The sequence below is a fragment of the Megalops cyprinoides genome, chromosome 11 (genome assembly GCF_013368585.1).
Source record: "Megalops cyprinoides isolate fMegCyp1 chromosome 11, fMegCyp1.pri, whole genome shotgun sequence".
In the NCBI taxonomy this organism is placed as follows: Eukaryota; Metazoa; Chordata; class Actinopteri; order Elopiformes; family Megalopidae; genus Megalops; species Megalops cyprinoides.
In genome coordinates this window covers 34,295,960-34,316,761 of record NC_050593.1, presented here as the reverse complement: position 1 = coordinate 34,316,761, position 20,802 = coordinate 34,295,960, and the positions used below count along the sequence as shown (strand labels likewise).

Genomic DNA, 20,802 nt, shown 5'->3' with positions numbered 1-20,802 from the left:
TCACGTCACAATCAAGGATCCAATAACATTTATGCATTACTGTCCTGTGAAGAAAGCAAAAATTAAAATGATACAATTACCAATTGTAATGGTGCCTGAAATTATACTAATTTTGTGTATTTCTTATCAGCAATTTCTGGCATACAAATTTAGATTTAATTTTTTCTTATTTTTTAAAAATTTCCCCTCTTTTGTACCCACCGATTCCTGAAAGGCAACTGAACATGAAGCTTGCCCCAGTATGACAACCTCACCAAGGGGATGCAAAGGGCAAGCACATGCACTCCTCTGATACACATGCAATCCAATGAACCTGAAACTGCAAATCCCACAGTGCACCAGGAGGCTGACAGCATACAGAGGATAGGTGTATCCTCTTGAATAACTCACAGGTGCCTGAGTGAGCTGCAAGGTGCCAGCTGTGTGGACACCAAACTCTGGCTGACCTACCCACCCCTATCCAGCACAGAACAAAGCCAATTTATTCCACTGCCTTGGACTCCTGGTCATCAACAGCAGTTGACGTGACTGTTTCCAAACACAGGCTGTAGTGCTTAGATTGTGCTCCGTTCTCATTTGTGATGTCATTTGAGGCTGCCACTGGGGGGGGGGGGGGGTGCATTACTCACTGTCGTTGTTGGGTCCACTCTCCATTACACCATAAGGAGGGGCTAGGAGTCCGGCCATGCACTGACGATATTTCTAAAAAAGATGAGAGGATGACAGAGGTGCGCAACTACTTCTTCAACCTTGCAAAAGAAGGAAACAAACAAAAAACTAGAAGAACAAAAAATGAAAACTCAGGACAAGGACTCGCAGCTTTTTAAGTGTTCTTGTTGCCTCCGAATGTTTGGTCCGTTTTCGACAATCACATCATCTCACTTGTTTACTCTTTAAACACACAATTCAGTGTTCGTTGTTATAGCTTCCCCCCCCCCCCCAACCCCCCAACCCCCCCACTCTTCCTTCTGAGTCTGTTGTTATTTTTACCGTCACTTTTATCACCACCATTGATCAACATCACAGTTCAGGCGTCTGTAATTAAACCTAAAGCTGAGTGGGACAGCTGGCAGTAAAACACTCTCAGAAGCTTTACAGCTGCAGCCCTGTTTAAATTAGACTTCAAACAGCACCAGCACGTCTCCCCGCTCCTCGGGTGGACACATGTGAATGAAGCATCTAATTGGCTGATTTTTCCAGACCGACTAATACAGGTCCAGACCCCTCAGTCAGAGCCTATTTTGAACCGATGATCAGGGCTGAGCCCTCCACATATGGGATTATCATGGATTTATCACAGAACAACTGAACTATAAGCAACATACATCTCAAGCGCTAAAAACGTCCGTACAGGAACGCATACAGCCAGCGAGCCGACCCCGAATTCCTGACGATGATGCAATGCTTGTTTTGTTCTTGGAGACTGAGATAAGCACAGATTGGGTCGTGGATCTGCAAGCAACTTCATTCTGAGCATATAAAATCCCTGCAATCTGCAGCTCCTGACACTCTGAAGGGATTATATCAGATTACACCTTCAGAATTCAGTCAGACTGAGAAACTCACACAGAGCGCTACATGCTAACGGAACACTGCAGTCAGGGGAAAGCTTAGATTGAACGGATCACTTTCAGTCATACTATTGCATTTTCAAGCATCATCAATTGGATTGATGGAGGAAGAGGAAAATTCTACAATTCCAAAATGGAGCCCTTTATGACAAGTGTGATACTGATACTGAAAGCATCACTGATATTGCTGCCAAAGTCTGGAAGGGAGGTACCTGTAGATGGGATACCAACTGTCATTTTTGAATTCTTTTATATTTTTGAACCAGTAAGAGTAATTACCTATACTAACCATTCTCAGAATACACAAATCAGGCAATCAGGTGCTTTACATTTGCTGTTTGTGGCATTACAGCCATTCATGTGAATTAAATCCCATTTCTGCCACTCTGACATACAGGTTGAATGAACAAGAGTCACTTCAATTAGCTGAACAAAGTGCTTCAAAGGCAAGGCTACTGGCACAGAAGCAGCCCTAACAGGAAGAGGACGCAGACGAGTGGTCTAGGAGACGAGTGGTTCAGGAGGCAAACAAACACAAAGGCATCAGCTGGAGATCCTCTCAATTAACTGGCAGTTACAAAGTATTAAAAAGACATTCAAAGTAGTGGCCTTCAAACATGGCTTTCATGGCCAGCAGTCAAGGAAAGGGCCTCAAAGCCACAAAAGAGGCAATCTGAACTACTGATACCTGTAAGCACGTCTCATGGTCAGACGAGATGAAAACTGAGCTTTTTGGACATGTTTGGCGTAAAAATGTGAATCTTGGTTTAAGAAAGAATCTATGTCTACTGTGCAATGTGAATGGGAGGGGCGGGGGGGGGGGGGTATTATGATCTGAAATTGTTTTCCATATCTGTTTTGCATCTACAGGTCCTGCAGGCCATATTAAGATGCCTCTGTCATTAGATTCCATTAGCAGAGTTATGAACCAGATCATTTTTGCAAAAACAACAATAACAGAACAGATTCCCTCTGCTAAGACGCTCAAACTTGGCTGAAAATGGACATTCCTTCCTGACAATGACCCAAAGTATTCATCCAAATCAACATATAAATGTTCTCAACTGATCATCAAAATCTCCAGTCAGATTAAACGTCATAAACTTTTAAACTCAACAATAAAAAAAAAAAAAAACAAAAGAGCTGAAGGACCTAGAGCAATTCTGCCGGGGGGCATGTTCAAAAATCCCACACAGAAGTGCCAGAAAATACTACAAGAAAAGCAGAAATATTGTACAACATATACATTTTTTCTTTTGTAGCATGTTTTTGTTCCTGTGTATTCAGTGCTGGGAATAAATATTGAAGATACTGTAGATAGGCTGGTAACAACATACTTTTCTTCTTCCTCTCCTTGTTATTATGATAAAAATGTTTTAAATAAATATTTTCAGGGTAAATTGATGATCTTTTCAATTACTTGTCAATAATCATCCCTATCTGAGTCAGAGCTGAAGGACCACGTGGGGCCACTTAAAGTAATTTAAAAGAAGAAAAAGATGACACTGTATACTTCACATACGTACAGCTCTACCATTAACATAACAGGATATTCAGAGATGCAAAGCTCTGAACTCACTTGTATTTTATATGCGCTTCTTCTCAATTTTTATCTTATTTGTAATCACATATAAAAACACACGTCTGGTCAACAGACCCCATAAAGGCCCCAACCTTAAAGCAATTTGTTGCCAGATGGCACTGTGCTCTCGAAGGTTGAGTAAAAAATTCAATCAAACTTTGCTGCAGTCAGCTAATCAAATTACGTTCTCTTAAAGATCCAGTCTTCTTCCACCAAGTACCTGACGAGGATCGATGTCCTCCAATATTTTTCGTTTTTTGCTTGTCAGAAAATGAATTCATTCACATAGGATAGTATAACAAATGAGTGGTAGTAATAAGTAATTGGTTGTATTATCGCAAAGCTCAATTACAACATACAGTAAGTGATTAGTAGTATCACAATGCTTAAAACAAATACAAAAATTGGTCATTGTTATATAAGAACTGAATCATGCATTTTATAGCCTGGGAATACACCTGAATGACATACAGCATGAAGAGGGCCCCTTGCTTTAATGGAAATGCGATTCTCGACAGTAATTTCCCTTCAGTTGCACAGGACCAAGGGAAAACGCAGGCCTTAACATTTGAGGAAACGCACCAACTCCAACCAAGAAAGATGCTTAAATTAATTCATAAGCCAACAGATTAATTAAATGCTTGTTTGGTTGACATTGGCTCCCCAGCTCATGCCTGTGAATGTATAATTACTTCCTGGAAAGGAGGAGGTCTGCATACACGCATAGAATCCGCTCGGCTGCTGCACTTATAAAAGGGTGGCGGGTGGCTTCGGGACGGTTCAGCTGGTGCTGCCGAGGAGTGCTCCGAGTGTGGAGGCAGTGATGCCGAGCAACGCCTGGCTCATTTAAACGCTGCTTTTTAGAGACAGGTCTGCACTGCTGCAGGAACATTCATCTGAACCAGGACAGCACCGTGGGGGGTGTGTGTGTGTGTGTGTTTGTTTGTGTTTGTGTGTGTGAGTGTGTTGGGGGTGGGGTCTGTAATTTTTGGAGGGGATCACAGACTCAGTGGCAGGTGCACCAGGGCTCTTCAGCATAAAGCCCGTCTCCCCTGGTGGCCCACCTGCTGATTGACAAGCTGGAGAATTAGCTGGAGCCATGTCACACCGCGAGAAACACAAGCTGGAGAGGTGGGGCCTGATATATTCAATTCAATTTTAGGGAACAGAAGACAGTGAACACCACTGACTTATTTACTCACTATGTAAAGTACTGACAGAGTAACCAATGAAGTTCCCATCAAAAATGTTCAATAACAAACAAAATGTATTTAATTATTTCATCAGGAAGCAACGGTAGTGATATAGTATACAGTAAGTCAATTTCACATTGTTGTTTCACTTTCTAAATATGTCAGAGGGAAAAACAAATAATTGAATGTACAGCATTGGTGGAAAATCATATTTTTTATGATCATTCTGTCCTCTGTCACACTGTGTCACTAGTTAGATTCTATTTGCAGAAAGCAACAGTTCTACAGCTAAACACTTTCAACTTTCAAGGAATTCCTCACAGAGAAAAAAATGCTTGTATAAAACAAGACCTACAGGAAAACAAACTCCTATCCCGGAGCTGAGAGAAATGACAGAGACCTAATGCAGCACAATTTGACAGGCTATCAGAGTCCCACTCGTGGCTGGCACACCTTGCAGTGCATCATGGGTAATATCATAATCATTGCATCAGCAATGTCTAAGAGGCGCGGTCATTTCCCGAGGAGAGTCTGCTGCTTGGAACAAACTCAATTAGGTGGGCTTTTCCTAGCAGGAAGATTCAGCACCATTATCAGAATCAGGATCACACCAAAACAGTCAACAAGCGCATCACCACAATGGCTTGTTCCATCACAGAGAGCTTCGACATCACGCACTTGTGATCACAGCAACTCGGAGGTAATGAACCGTTCAGCATCTGCCTTCATGCTCTGATATGTTTTGTTACATAATTTACTCCCCTCCCTTTATTCACTGTATTGTATGTGTCGTGTGCTTGTTGCACTGCAGTTTCGGACAGAAATGGGAAAAAAAAAAAAAAAAATCACACACATAATTGAATTCTCATGTTGTTGAGGCCATTCATTTCCTCTATGTAGTGTCCATTACACCAAAGACTATGCAAGTCACAGAAAATTACTAGAAGTAGCTGCTCAAGTTCTGGAGCCACTTCAAATGGTTTTATATATGGTATGGTGCATATTTTTCAATTATTCATTTGTAAACAACCACCTGGGCTGCTACTGTTTGTAAGAGGGTACTGGATGAAAAGAGAAGCTAAAAAAGCCGCTGAAAGACATCCTTACCAACATAAACACCTTCTCTTTCATCGCATATCCCACAATGCATTTCCAGATACAAATTATGAACTGATGTACCTTGTAAATGCAGAGAGCACAATATTGCTCTTGAGATGCCTAAGTTTCTGCACAAAATTTGAATGGTGCATCAGGCAAACAGCCGCGGTGCCTGTTCGCCCTGCGCGAAATAAATAATGAAATCAGACTGCACTACGCGGGGATAATGAAATCTTTTCCATGTAATCCCATCGTGGCAGCGAGCTTAGAGGGCTGAGATTAGTGACAGTTTCAAGTGGATTTTCTTTGAATTAATGGAAGAATTAACTACATAAACAGGAAATTAAAATGCCCCATCCAAATTGAAGGGAAGAGTCGCCAGGATTTCGTGGAATTAAATTTTTTAAAAAGTGGAGTGTTAATTTCTCTATAACCATCACGGTGAAGTGAGAAACCACGACATCAGTGAGGCACAGAAAACAAAACCTGTAGAGTTTTATGTACAACAGTATAACTGCAGCTAACCACTGCCTCTAAACCCCCTGAGATATTCTTACACGCTGAAATTAAGGTACATTACAGTAAATGAAAAGCTTTAGTTTCATGAGAGCTCTCTAGTTCATTCCATTTTTCACAAGAAACAACACTAGACATTCATGAACCGTTTACAGTAAGACACAAGAGCAGCACTGTGGCTCAACGGTAATGACTCGGAGCTGAGATCAGACGTCAGAATTATCTTCTGCGGATGCAAAGGCAATGATGCTTCCGCAGCACATAATAAAACATCATTCCACGACAATGCGGCAGGGGCCTTGTCACCACTTGTGATGACAGATGTGACAATTTCTGCTTCCTCGGGAGGACTGTGATGTGCCCTGTATACGGTGACACAACGCACAGGTGAACCCTGAGCGTAAGGTGATGAGAGCAATATATAATGATGCTAAAGCGTGATCATTGTGTCTGCTGTCTAATAATACAGTACCAGGCTTTACTGTTACTTACTATTACTAAAATGTAGTAAATAATATAAATACAGAAAGAAAAGTGTGTCCAAACTTTTGATTGGTACCATATACTAGCAGAGTCACTCTTAGACTGGGTAGTCTAGAATGAAGTGAATTGGATACATTCATTCATGTCTGTGAGTCATAATTGTTTTTATGTAGGAAATGTGTATGTATTCATACCCAACATTCACACAAATGTCAGAGAGTGTGCGTGATCAATTATTGAGTGAGGGCTGTCAGTTACATTACATTACATTCATTTAGCTCTTATCCACAGTGACTTATAGCACAAGAGAACAGATCGTACTGACAGTTGTATGCAGCACAATCAATCATCAGTTAAGCAGAACTGATCTTGTCAACCTGTGAGGCCTTTTCTAAATTGGCTAAAATCTCCCCGAGTTTGGATTTTCTGGTCACGCAGCTGAGAGCAGGTATAGGGGAATACCTGCCGTAGCTGGAATTCCAGGTCCATCCGGTAGAGGGGAGATCAGGCCTCTCTGAATACCTTCTCAGCCCCACAGACAGAGCTCATTCATATTACTAACATCCCTACCTGCTTCCTATCTGCCACTGTCTTTGGATACTGGGTTCAAGTGAGACTGAAAAACAGACCCCTTTCTGCAACCCCAAATCAAAAAAAAAAAAAAAAAATCAACATTACTTTCACACTAATTCAGAACTTTAACAAAATAATGAATGCTGATTTAGAGCTGCAAAATGAATGATAAAGTAATAAAAACATTACATCATTACATTACATGTACGACTTTACATTAACACAGATCACAGTAAGGAGCTTGTTTTTTCACATGCTTTCTGCTTCATTGCACATCCATACATATAATTGTGTTGAATTATTCACCCTGGATATTACATAATAATGACTATATATAACTTGACCTTACAGTGCATTATTTCCACGACAAACCATGGCTTCTAAATCTGGCAACATAATTCGCTCAAAACAATAAGGAGAAAAAAAACGCCCATGAATAAAGTTTTACATTTATGCTCGATTCAAAATCGTGCTCTCTACTTTAAGAGAACCACATGTGTCATACTTTTTAAATTCGTGGTAAACGCTTTGCAGAAGCATTTCTAAAATGGTAGACTTAGCAGTGGAGGAATACATTATGCTATAGAAAAATATAAAAAGAGAATCCTCTGTAAAGAAAAAAGGAGAATTATGAAGCATCATGACTTACCCAGTAGCGTTATCAAATCCCCATCTGCACACTGACAGTTAGGGGAAAGTATCCACAAATCTATTTCCGGATGCCTGCATCTTGAAACTACAGCGAACGTCTCCGATCCATACAGCCCGTCCGCACCCACGGGCGAACGCGCAGTCCCGACCACACTGTGCCCGCGTTTCCGAGCTCCGGCTCTTCTCCCTGCGCGCTGACAGCAGACCCGTGCGGTGCGCTCGAACAGGCTGCCCGGAGCAGGCGCCTGCAGCAGGCGTCTGTGCAGCAGCTGCTACGCGATCACTGCGCTCTGATCACCGCGCTCAGCTGAGTGCGTCCTCTCTGAAGCATCGCGCAAGCACTGCGCTGGAGCCGAGAGATCGGGGACTCGGAGTCCCGAAAGGCAACGACAGCGGAGAGCTCCATCAATTATTCAAACTATTAAGTGGTATTTACACTGAGCACACAGATGGGCGCTTTAAATGGCTTGGAGTTTACGAAATCCCATTTTCATCTACAAAGAACATTTGTTTCTATCGCTCGCTGTTGAAAGAAACTCGTGAAATTGCGTGGATCAATTAAAAAGGTTTGGCAGCACACATACTAGCTGCAGGTAAATTATTTACAACTCTATACTCAAGTGCTCCTTTTTAGTTGGATGCAGAAAATGTATATTTTGTTAAAAGTTGTCATTCCCAGCACTGTATTTGTCATGTACAGCGTACTATCCCTCTACATTTAAGCGTAGTACTAGTACTCCCCGATTTACTAACTTTCCCTCAGGCAACAAAGTTTATTTTTGTAATACTATACGCTTAGTGGTAATTACAAAACTATTGCTCCATATCCATCACAACCGTAATTTCTGCCATTTAAGACACAACGGAAGTGGAGTCATGCCTTTGCGTAAAAACCTAAAGACACTATTTCTAAGAAGACCTCATTATCTGACTGATACGCAGGTCACTTTGAGATGATTAATTAAAAAATAAATTGTTTCAGCCTGAAGCATCACATGTTATTACAGGTAATTTGTTGCAAGAAAAAATCTATTTTGTAATTTAATTTAAAAGCTGTCAGTCAGACACAGACATATATTCCAGCACGCAGCGCTAAAAAGGTGTCACCTCCTATAAGGATGATATCCTTAGCCCACCCTCCGTTTGCACCGTTAACGATTACAAAATGTCAATTGATCACGGTCACAGGACGGATTTAAACAGCACGTTATGTAACCCCACACACTATTGTGAAGTTAACTGTAAATAATCTTAGCAGAGCTGACTTCACGGGGACCGGGGAGGGAGGGAGCGAAGCTGAGAATAACCACGCTCTTCCTCCAGACGTGAGTAAGACGGGGGCAGTGTGCGGTGAAGTGGGAGCAGGTGCCGGTATCTGTGCCGCACGAACATTTCTCTAATTATGCACACCTCCACGGGCTGGCTTCCCAGACTCACTCTGCGACGGACAATGGCAGCATGGCCAAACAGACACAGCTGGAACGGTAGGCTAAGTACATTACAAACCAAATCATTCGTTTGTCTTTTTACTGCTGGCGTTCTCAATTTGACAAATGACCTCCACACCTGGTCCTGTCCAAATAGCTTTACTAAAACACTGGCTGTATAGACCCATGAATTGTAAGGCTAAATATAGACTAAAGACCACTGTGCCCACACCATGCACATACTGTAGCTAAGCAGTGGAATTAATATTGACAGATTATGTGCAATATTATAATAGGCTGTTAATGAACCGCAACTTGAAAAACAAAGTTGAATGTAAGCTTCCTCATTCAAGTCAGACATGGCCTGGTTTTGACTGTGCCATTTTGTTAGATTTGATCATGCTACATTCTCTTGAAAGGTCGGCATTTTGATTCATTAATTTGTTGTTCTGTACCTTAAAAACAGCAGTGATTCTTATTTTTTCCATGTTTTACATCGAACCCAGTGATGCCAACCCCAGGAACGTGTTCAAAGTAACAGTGTCTCTTGAAGACAAAGTCTGCCCAGGACCAGCACAGAGGATCCACACATCCCTATGTATCGTGGACTGACCGAGAGCAGTGCTGAGACGAGCCACCTGTTAAACTGCACAGCTCTGAGTCCAGCTGACACAGACATAACAAGGTGCTTTGGCTCTGGGATACTGCGTTTGATTGGACACATGAAAGTGGACAGGAATGAGAATGACACCTGCTTTAAAGGTATGGCACAGCATACAAAATCATGGGTTCTTCCCTTTGAGTCTTTGTCTGCCACCCAGTGATCAAACTACCCGCCAGAAAGGCTTTCAAATCAATATTATTAGAAGTGCTAATATGACAGTGATTCTTTATATCAATCCCTGGCAAAAAGCTCTCAGTTCTCTTATTTGCATGCCTCGTGTCACCCACTCCACAACCGCTGGGCCGAGTGCTGGATACACACTACTGATAACAGCACCTGTGTTGCTGAGAAAAAAAAATAAACATAACTGTCAAGAGTGAACAAAACTGAATTTCCAAGGTGAACAGAATTATTGTTCACACTAAAATAGAGACAGTATCAAGAAAAGGCACGTGTTGAGTTATCTTTGAGGGACAGGTTAACGTGGTTACTCATAACAGATACAGGCATCCGCATTTTCGTCAATGATCCATTTCGCGAGCACAATTTTTCTTCCCTGCTGGCCGAGTCAGTGGCATGCGCAACGTGACAATTTCATAAACCTCCAGCCTTTTGAAAATACGAACCACTTTCCATTTACCATCGGATAAAAACACGGCATAATGGCTCATGCATATTCCCCCTGCGAATCCTCGGCAGACTTCTGAGTGCGCGCAGCTGAAAACGAGGGACGAGAAACGAGGGATGAACACGGTGCTCCCTCAACGCCGCAGCCGACGGGCTCTCGCACCGTAAGCGGCGTGACCTCAACGCCGCAGCCGACGGGCTCTCGCACCGTAAGCGGCGTGACCTCATCCGACTGCACGCTTTCCTCGCAAAGCCTGGCACGCTCCGGTCTTTCACCGTTTCATTTCACCATTCAGCATTTCACACCCATGCAGAGTGCACGTATGCACGTTTTCGCCTGTGTGAGTCTGTGTGTGTAAGCATGGAGATAATCATGAGGTGGAGATAGAACTGACAGTGATGAGACTGATGATGAACTGTGATGATGATGATGCTCCTGTATTGTGTTATGAATGTACTTCATTATTATGTAATGAAGGTAATGTAATGTACTATAATGTAATTGTGTCTCAGACTCAGCGTCATTTAAGATGACTCAATGTCCTGCCAGCAGAAAGGAAATGGTGAAAGAGGACTGACGCTGTTGTAATCAGACAGTTGTAATTAAGCTGTGTGTGATCTCTCACTGTAAAATATGTTTTCATGGCAGTGCTAATTGAGAAAAGGTGTCATTTATAAACATGAGTAGAGAAGCTATGAAAAAACTGCCTTTATAATATATAAAAATGACAACAAATGTGTAAAGATCACAGAGAAGATGAATAAAAACACAGTATCTCCGTTTTCACTGCAATTCCTGTGCTCTTCCTTTATTTTTCCTCTGCTCTTCCCTAGTGTATACCGTTCTCACAGCGAAAGTGGAGTTTGGGTCTCAGATTAGGCTGTCTGGAGATTCGCCTGCAGGGAGACTGGACACAGGACACCCATGCTCTCCTAAGGGTACACCATGTCTGTGCCATGTCCTGTTAATGGGCCCTCCCTGCTGACACCACAAAATGCCTGCTCGACCAACGGGCTGACAGCCCTGCAGCAGAGTCTCTGTAGCCAATCCTCACCAAGGGATTTGGCGGCCGGACTTAGCTCCAGTCTCATTCTTACACTGTCCTGTTACACACGCACCCACCCCTGCAGTTCAACTGCTAGTACGTCTAGACTCTAGACAGGGCTGTGCACCACACTACTAGGGTCCAACGACTGATCGCAAAGTAAGCCGAATTTTTCTGAAGGAGATCTCATTTGGCTGCCAGGAATGGAGAATGCCAAACTGCTCAGCTCTTTCGCACCGATTTGACAGGGTTCTGACTGGCAGCTGTATCTGTGCGAAACACGAACGGCTCATACTTGCTTTGTTGATCAAGCAGACTAACGCCTGCCTCCCCCAATAACACAGAACAGCGACTGATGCCGTCACAGCGAGCTGCATCTCGCCACAGCGCTGCCATTACAGCTCGTATCAGCGGAACACAGCACCCATTCCACCATGTTTCAGCCAATCAAACCACTGCAGCTGTCAGAATCACTTCTCTGTTGCATCATCACCTCCATCAGCTCCTTCCCCGTTCAATCCACAGCCCCGTTCCTCTCATACAGTACATGGGAAGCTCCAAGAAGTTTATCAACGATTAACAGACCTTGATCTATGTATGCTAAATAGAGCAGGACACAGTGATGTGTTCTGGATAGCTAAGAAATACTGCATGAATAAAGGATGCAGATTTGTGGTCCCCCAAGTTCATTCAGGTAGTAATCACTTCGGTTACAGTTTTGAATGAGTGATACAGGTGGCAGGGCGGGGGTGGCAGTGTAGCGTAGTGGTAAGGAGCAGGGCTCGTAACCAAAAGGTTGCTGGTTTGATTTCCCGCTGCTGTACCCTTGGACAAGGTACTTAACCCTGTATTGCCTCAGTAAATATCCAGCTGTATAAAATGGCTAACATGCAAAAACTGTAATTTATGTAAGTCCCTCTGGAAAAGAGCGTATACTAAATGACAATAATGTAATGTACACCCATCCCCCAGTCTCCTTTACGCCTGCACCCCCTCCCCCCCCACCCCCCCACATGACAGGGCCGTCATCTTATCCCTGTGGTGCCAGGCAGAGACGCTCTCTAAGGTATAATTTGGTTTTGACTCAGACTCAACTCCCTTCCATCAGAATGAAAGCTCTAATCATGTGGTCTCTGATGCTGGTCTCAGGGAGTCCCAAAGCAGTTTGTCTGAAAGGACTCCAAAGCACCTGTCTCAGAGGACAATGAAGGCTGTTCTGGGTCAGCCTGTTGACCAGTACAATATTGCTTTACTGTATGTCTTATCTTTAAAGCATTTCCCTCACAGACTGATCCATTGTCAGACTAATGAGTTATATTTTTGCCAAGGCAGACAATGGGAATTGCATTATAGCAAACAACCAGATGAGGGACACAGTTTAAACCTCAGCAGGGTATATGGTTAACTGCCACAAAGTGAAAATGAAAGCTCTCAGAACTTTGTAGGCTGGAGACTGCCAGACGCTTGCTATTTTTGGCCCTGCAGAGGAGCGTCTGTCCAGTGCAGTTTGGACAGTCAGCATTCGATCTGGCACGGGGTTAGCTGGCCTCCTCTCAGACGTGTTCAGCTACAGCCAGCATACGCAGAAAGGAGCACTCTGGAGGTTTGCGTATAGTGTTCAGGTGTGGGTAGACTAGGAAAGCAAAGCAGGCTTTTTGGAGGAGCGCCTGGGTGACCGAGGTCCGCACGTTACTCAAACGTTGTGGTTACGCTTCTGTGAGTGCAGCCAGTCGGGAGTTAAGAGCCCAGCTGGAACTCATCCCAGTGCATCAGTGTGAGGCGACAGGAGCGAAGATCAGCCCATATGCAGTGAGATCCACAGGCGAAATAAGGCAACACGCTCAGTCTGGCTGAGAGACTTTGGCTCTATTGCTGTACTGAACTATTTCATATTTCATATGGTTCTATCTTTGCCTGTGTGTGCAAAACACAGCCATTAATAAAATAGGCAGTGGGCAGAGAGGAGAATGAACCTAGCAAAACCATATGATCGAATTGTTAAGGATTGTATGGGTGGACAGTTAAATTGCATGTGCTGTTTTTCACTTGGCTAGGCCAATGGGCACAGCAAGTCCACTCGGTATTATGTAACATATTAAACCCTCGCTGAGTTGAATATTGAGATATTGTGCTATGGGGTGAATGAAACACCAGACGCACAAATTCTCACTGAACAATATACTATAAAGAGCTACTGCTGCTGGCTGCATTTATGCACTGAAATTAAATCTGTATGAGGCTGAAATAAAAGGTTTACCATCTTAATTGATTTTGCAGCACAGAAGCTACACAGAGTTGTGAACTTTGAAATACATATTTTATTTCTTATATTAAATATTGAAGTATATATTATAATCATTATTTAATATATTTTAATTTTCACATTTAAATATTTTAATGTTAAATGAATACTGTTTCATTACGAACAAAATAATAAAATTATAAACCAAGTCTCATATGGTATATGACTTGAATTAGAAGTCTTATAAGTAATAGGAAACCGAGTCATTTGTTTCAATTGACAGGGCATGAGTTGCCACTGAGTCACACTCTCTCAACAGCAGCAAACTACCATCACGCTCATGATCCACGTTTGAAATTTTGTGTTCAATTACTGTATGCTTTCAGATTCTGTATGCTTTCAGATTTTCAGATTGCACTGAATGCTCTCTCTATGAGGTGCATTTTGGTTCATGAATGAGAGAGAAAAATACATGCGCACTGGGGAATTGTAAGGCATCTCATTACGAATCTCATTAAGTCACAGAACATCAACACCAGGGTTTAGCTACAGTTCGCCTTGACATCTACTCTACATAGTCACAACTAGCCTTTTCACGGTCTCCATCTCCACACCCAATCTTACAAAACCAGAAGCAGTGCTACTCTAATTATCCTCAAAAGCCTGAAGCCATGAAAAGAGATGCTCACAATATGCTCTGTAGAGCTGTGGAGTAACAGCTGCCAAAGGTATTGGATGAGGCCCTGGCAAAGCAATAAGGTTCAGACTTCATAACTGCACTCAGCCTTTACCAAGCCCCCAACACCCGGTCACTCCATAGTCTGTGTGTATTTCGACATTGCGCAGCACTGCTTTTTGATTCTGGGCATTATAAGTACACTCGTTTGGTTTAACGCAAAGTAATATTGTGCGTACGGCTTATCAATTGCCAACATGTGAACTGTTCCTCCTGTATGTCTATACGTTAGCACTGTTTTTCCAGTGTGCAAGCTGTATGTTCCCAGTTATTCTGTATCTGTGCTCCTGTCATGCATGTTTAATGTATCTTGCCATGATGAAGCCACTCTAAATAGCAACATCTGCCAACGATAAAGGGAACCTTCAGCTGTACATGCTATTTATGACAACTAAGGCAATAACTATGCAAATCCAGCATACTTTACAGAGTACACAGAAAAGCAGAGTGGATCCCATCAGACATCAGACTGAAAATACCAGGAATATGCAGTACAACCTTACAGTAACTGGACAGTTTCTGGTTTTGGTTAAATGTTTATTATGCTGGCACAGTAATAATGCTTTAAAATGGTACTGGTAAAGCAAGTCAACAACAAGAACAAAATATCAGACATGTTCTCCCCAAAACTAAATTAAAACCAGTTAAACTCCAAATTAAAACCAACTTTTCCAGCTGAAGCTGTAATTAATAAAACAGACAGAATCTGAACTAGGTACAAAACTGCCATCAGGCATTTGCAAAACACAATACCAAAGACTCGTTCAGCAGAAATACACATCACCACACAGTCTCAGAAATTCAAAACCCACTCAGTCATTTTCACAAACACTCCAGGAGGTGTTACTCGCAGCATGTCACTCACGTCTGTTAATCAAGGAGAAATCATTTCATATCTAAAACGAAGGTAGAGTATGTGCTTAAACAGCTGGTAATACAAGAGGAAAAACCACAGTCAATCCGCCACACATGAAAGCCTGATTCATCTGCACGACACACAAAGACCAGACCGACCTCTCGGATGCCCCGGTCCTCAGGATCACAACCCAAACAAACACCCAGGGGGAGCGTGGGGTCCAGTCCCGTGGAGCCCGTGGAACGCAGCCCGTGGCCTTTAGACTCTGCCACTCCCAGAGGAAACGGGCTCCGGCTCAGGAAGCCAGCCCTGTCTCCTGCAGGATAGGAGTCTCCAGACACCGAGTCACATCCCTTCCTGCCGGAGTGGGAATGGAGGGGGGGGGGGGGGGGGCCAGCAGGAAGGGCCCTACAGCCGCGGGGTCAGTCCTCGCCCCTCCTCCCTCTATGACCCCCTCCGCTGTGACCCCCTGAGCCTGCCGGTGCCCGGGGCACGCTGTTCCAGCCCTGTCTGCCACACTGCATGAAGTAAACACACACACACACACACACACACACCCTGCGTGCTGCTTCCTGCCCTCTGTCTCACTCAAGGCCTTTTTATCATGAGTCTGAGCTTGACCTTGTACCTCAGGTGTCAAAGAAACATAATAAAAATATATACATATGTATAATATTACATATGATACTATATCTATCTAGTTTTTTTTATATATATATATATATATATATATATATATATATATATATATATATATATATATATATATATATATATATATATATACACACACACACACACACACACACACATTTTCAAATATATAATATTAAAATAATATTATATATTTATACATACAGCATTGTAATAATATATATTAAATTATGCCTGTTTCTTCAGGCAAACCACAGTGTCACTGAATCCATCACAGAAGCAAAACCCAGGGGGCAGGAAAGCTGAATGACTTTGAAAGAACACAAGCTACTCATCCAGGTCAAGGTTACAGCTGCCAGACTGGGGCTTGGCTTGCTGTACATATGTAACCAATTTGCATCTGAAAAAAAGTCCTGAATATGCACACCTGTGGACATATGCAAATGTAAATAATATACAATCTTTTCCCAGAGCTTTGAAGTATCACCCCCCCTCCATCCTTTCACCCTCAGAGTCTAAAGCAGATCAGAAAGAGCACATGTCTCTCCCCTTGGAAAGGATGCCAGTCCACAGCATGACACACCAAATACTCTGAGAGACCAATGAACACGATACATGCCTCAATGCAGAGGCAGAGGCAAGCTGAACAGGCTTTAATTCCACTGGAAGAAACCCTGACCTCTGGTGGCCGTAGATGGAAGCACATCTAGATATAATTTAGTCAACGTGAGGACAGCTCATCACAGCCCCAATCATTCATATAAAACATTCTGTTCACACAGGGACATATTGTTACATTAGATAGAAGGATTTATATATGATATGATGTACAGCAACAAACATAGTTTATATATCCAATACACAATTATTTCTGATTGTTAGGTCCAACCTTTAAATATATTTTTCAGCTTTTATATACTAACTGTATACACTTGTCAGTGGGAGGTTAATTCAGGACATTGTGTTTTTCACCTTTAAAAGACCAGCCAGAAATACATCAGGCAATGTTGTTGGTGACAGCAAAAAGATCTTATTCTATTTCTTTTCTTTTATTATAAGATTTGAGTCATTTTTTCCATGGGAACATTCTCTGTCCACAGCATCCGTTTTCTGAAATTGCCTTCACTTGAAACTAGACAGTTTCCAAAGAGACTGAAATTATAATCGATTTATCACACTGACACATCCTACACAATCCTCTAACCCACTGTGAACCTGCAAAACAGGAAATCACATTTACATCTACTGACCAATTTATGTCCACGTTTGTCATTATTGTATTTAATTGTTTGGAAAACCGTAATCACACAATGATGTGTCCTGTAAAATCAAAGCTGTATTATTGCATTTTACACTGTTGCTAAAGTGCCAGAAATGAGTCAGTTGGACCTGCAAAGATCTGTGGGTTTAGTCTCAAAGCTTAGCCCCGCCCTGTCCTACAGCATTCCTAAGAAACACAATGCGAGCACATGATTCAGATGTAATGTCATACTTTAATGTTCAGAGAGGGGGTTTCCTTAACATTCAGCTACTCAAACCCACAACCCATCACAGCTGCTGACCATGGCGGTCGATGTCACGCGTTGCCATGGAAGCACGCTATTGGCTGGCGTGTGAGTGTGTGCGGACAGCGGCCTCACCTCCCACAGGGACTTGAACTCCCTCTGCTCGATGCGGAGAAGCTCGCTGCACTCCCGCGTGACGATGGTGGCGTGGCGGGGGGTGTTGTCCAGGATGGACTCCCCAAACGCCGTCCCCATCCCCAGGGTACAGATCGTGACGGCATCCTTCAGGGACACAAAGAAAAGACGCAACGTATCAGCTCTGACGGGCTCGTATGCGACGTGACTAATGTTTAACTGAGAGGCTGAAAAGAAAGCGTGCGTGTTTCTTTTTTATTATCTCAACAAAACGTGTTTGTTCATTTAAAATTATTCATTGTCAGGAATCTCTGAAAAGCAGAGCTCATTTGAAGGGCTCCCTAAGGTAGGGCATTATCTGGAATCTTCTCCCGTGGCACTTTCACACATTAGACTGAAAGGGCCTCTAACCACTCCAATTAGCGCACAGAAAGAGAGGAACAAATACGGCAGAGATAATGGCACCAAATGGACTGCAATCCCCAAGGTGAGCAGTCCCAGACCCCAAACGATCTGCAGCAGAATCTGCAGCTCTGCACGCAACTTCATCTCGCATACATATGGAAATTAATATACAAGTTCAACTGCTATTTGGAATTATGGAGGACAAATGACAACTTATTGAATGAAAAAGAGGCTCAGCAAGCATGAAATACAAACACAAAATGAGCATCCTATTAAATGAATGATAAATGATTTTACTCAGCAGCAGGGTATTATGTTGACATAGTACATGCACGCAAATCAATAGAGTCTCCACAGACGGTTTAGGAGCAGTTCTTAGCTGTGATCTGGGAAAGAGCTAAGGATGCAGAACAGCGTAGTCTACATGTTCTACAGTCATTATATTCATTAATGGATGCAAACTGCTCTTCCAATACGGAGACTCAGCAGTTTCTGGATGTTTTGCCTAATGTAGGTCAATATATACTGCAGTAAGGGCCACCTAGAGTTACTTAATGCCTCTGTGATATCCTGAGTAGCTCTTACCTGATGGTTGGCCGTCTCAGACACTTTGACGTCGAGAGAGCCGGACAGAACAGCATACCAGCTCGTTCCAATGTCTCCTTGACGGTACACTGAAAAAGGAAACGGTTATCTGTATAAACAATACTGAGATAGGCCTGAATCGGTCCTGTTAATTACATTATTAAGTCCATTAGTGCTGTGGCATTAATTCATTATAACAAAATATTTATTAGCAATATTTTTATCTGGTTAACATTGTGGAAAGTTTACAGTTTCAGATATAGTAACACTGAGATATCAGCTATTTCAAAATCCAATATGACTTACAGGTAATCCCTTTTTCCAGGCACTCATAGAAGCCACAGAGGCAGATCTGGTGCAGGAGGTTGGGGTGGAACTTCTCAAAGGCCTTCACATCTTTCAAACGAGCCAAAATGATGTCGACATCTTCCCCAGAGCGCTCTGCAGGCCTGAAGGTAGAGTACAGCCTGTCAGAGGGCTCGTCACACACTCACACTCACACACTCTCACACACTCACACACACAAACACTCACACACACACACTCACACACACACACACACACACATCAGAGAAGGTGTTGTTCGTAATGACTCAGACCCCAGGGTCATTGTGGTTATTTGTGAAGAAAGCCCCAAAAAGGCCCTAACTCTCAGCGCTGTATAGGTATGAAGGATGCCTCGCTAACCTGAAACTATATGCATAACAAATGACTGCAGACTGTGATAATCATTAATGAATAAGGAGACTGAGCAGTGCAAGGCATCACAGGCAGTCTCCTGAACGCTCACATTTAAAGAAAGTGTGTTATCAGAGACTGAGGCATCCATTCGCTCTCCTTCAAGTCCAGCTGTGTCCTTCCTCCTGGGGAATCTCGGTCACCAGGGCCATGAGCTGATAGCTCTGTCCCAAAACTGTGACCTTCCCCGCAGCTGGGACTGAATCGCCCCCCCCGCCCCCCGCGCCCAGCCCCAAAGCCAGTGTCTGATGTCAGAACCCAGACCTCCGCAGTTTCTGTTCTTTCACAGGTTTGATTTGCATTTCATTTTCAGCAGGTACAAAACACTCATTTCAGCAGTGCTCAAATTCTATCTCCAAACACAAAACGCTACACAGAAAAGCTAAGTGGAGTGGTTATACATATTAAGTCCACGCTTTCAAGGCCTCCCTGCATCTACAGCATTAAAATCTGACCCGTTTCTGCAGTGCCGTGATGCATATCCACACTGCAAACGCCTCTCAAATCTCCAAACCTCTGTAACCCTCCTTTAAATCATGGCAGTGCAGGCAGCCCTGTTGATTGATGCCGTACACCATTCTTCCCTTTTCAGTTCTTACCCCCAAGGCCAATGCAGCATAAATATTTCAGCGACTAGCAAATGTCTTTCCTTGTGCTTCAGGACGGACGCAATCTGCTATATTTGATCCACGTCTGGAACAGGTATTAAATATTAATGGCTTGGAAATTATGATGATGACGAAATGAATAGTGCAAAAAATATATATACCTAATGAAGTCTTGAGGCAAAATTCAAATGTTATTGTGGGTAAGAGGTGCGGAAACTGTAATTATAACAGAGGGTGCTGTAAATATGCTCACTCTACAGTCTAGGCTTACAGAGACTCATGGTAACACCAGATCCCAGAGCAATGTTAAGGGGTGAAGGTGTGAAGGGTGAAGGAGCCAGCCGAGGGCAATGTGACGAAGGCGGTTACAGCACAGCTCCCGCCCTCACCCCACTGCAGGCAGAAGCACAGCCGGAGAGACAGTCCTACAGACGGCGTGTCTGAGGGAACACGCTCACATCTCCTGCATTTATGCATCACTCTAGGACATGGTGTGCAGAAACTGCCAACATCAGAACTCAGGCCTGGAGATGATATTTGCACAAATTTTTATTTAGTGGATAATTGTTAACCCATCTCACAGTTAAAGCCATTGAGCAATGGCTGATAACATCTTGATAAAGATATTAAATCTTTAAAATATGTAACCCAAGCTAGCATGTATATTAGCAGAGCTACATTCTGTTTTATTCTGTGCAACAGCACAATATATTTCTCACAAAATCCCTCCATATGCCCTTTAGAATATCCATACATACATGCATGCACACACGGGCACACACACACGCGCACACACAAAATGAACAGCCTTAATGGATTGTTCCATGGACACAGTGCTGCTGTTAGCTTCCACTCTTAGCTAAACTTTCTTTTGACTCAACATTTTTCTAGCCTCAAAATGGCAACC

At 42.9% G+C, this 20,802-nt stretch overlaps 1 protein-coding gene across 1 annotated transcript in view; it reads right to left on the bottom strand.

Annotated features, from left to right (window-relative positions):
• LOC118785455 (rap guanine nucleotide exchange factor 4-like) overlaps window positions 1-20,802 on the bottom strand; it is a 45,119-nt gene that overhangs the window by 18,482 nt on the left and 5,835 nt on the right. The window contains exons 2-5 of the mRNA XM_036540097.1: window positions 18,856-18,998; window positions 18,550-18,638; window positions 17,560-17,706; window positions 630-702 (exon numbers count right to left, since the gene is read on the bottom strand). Coding sequence (XP_036395990.1) covers window positions 630-702; window positions 17,560-17,706; window positions 18,550-18,638; window positions 18,856-18,998 — 452 coding nt within the window. The remainder of the gene's footprint in view (window positions 1-629; window positions 703-17,559; window positions 17,707-18,549; window positions 18,639-18,855; window positions 18,999-20,802) is intronic.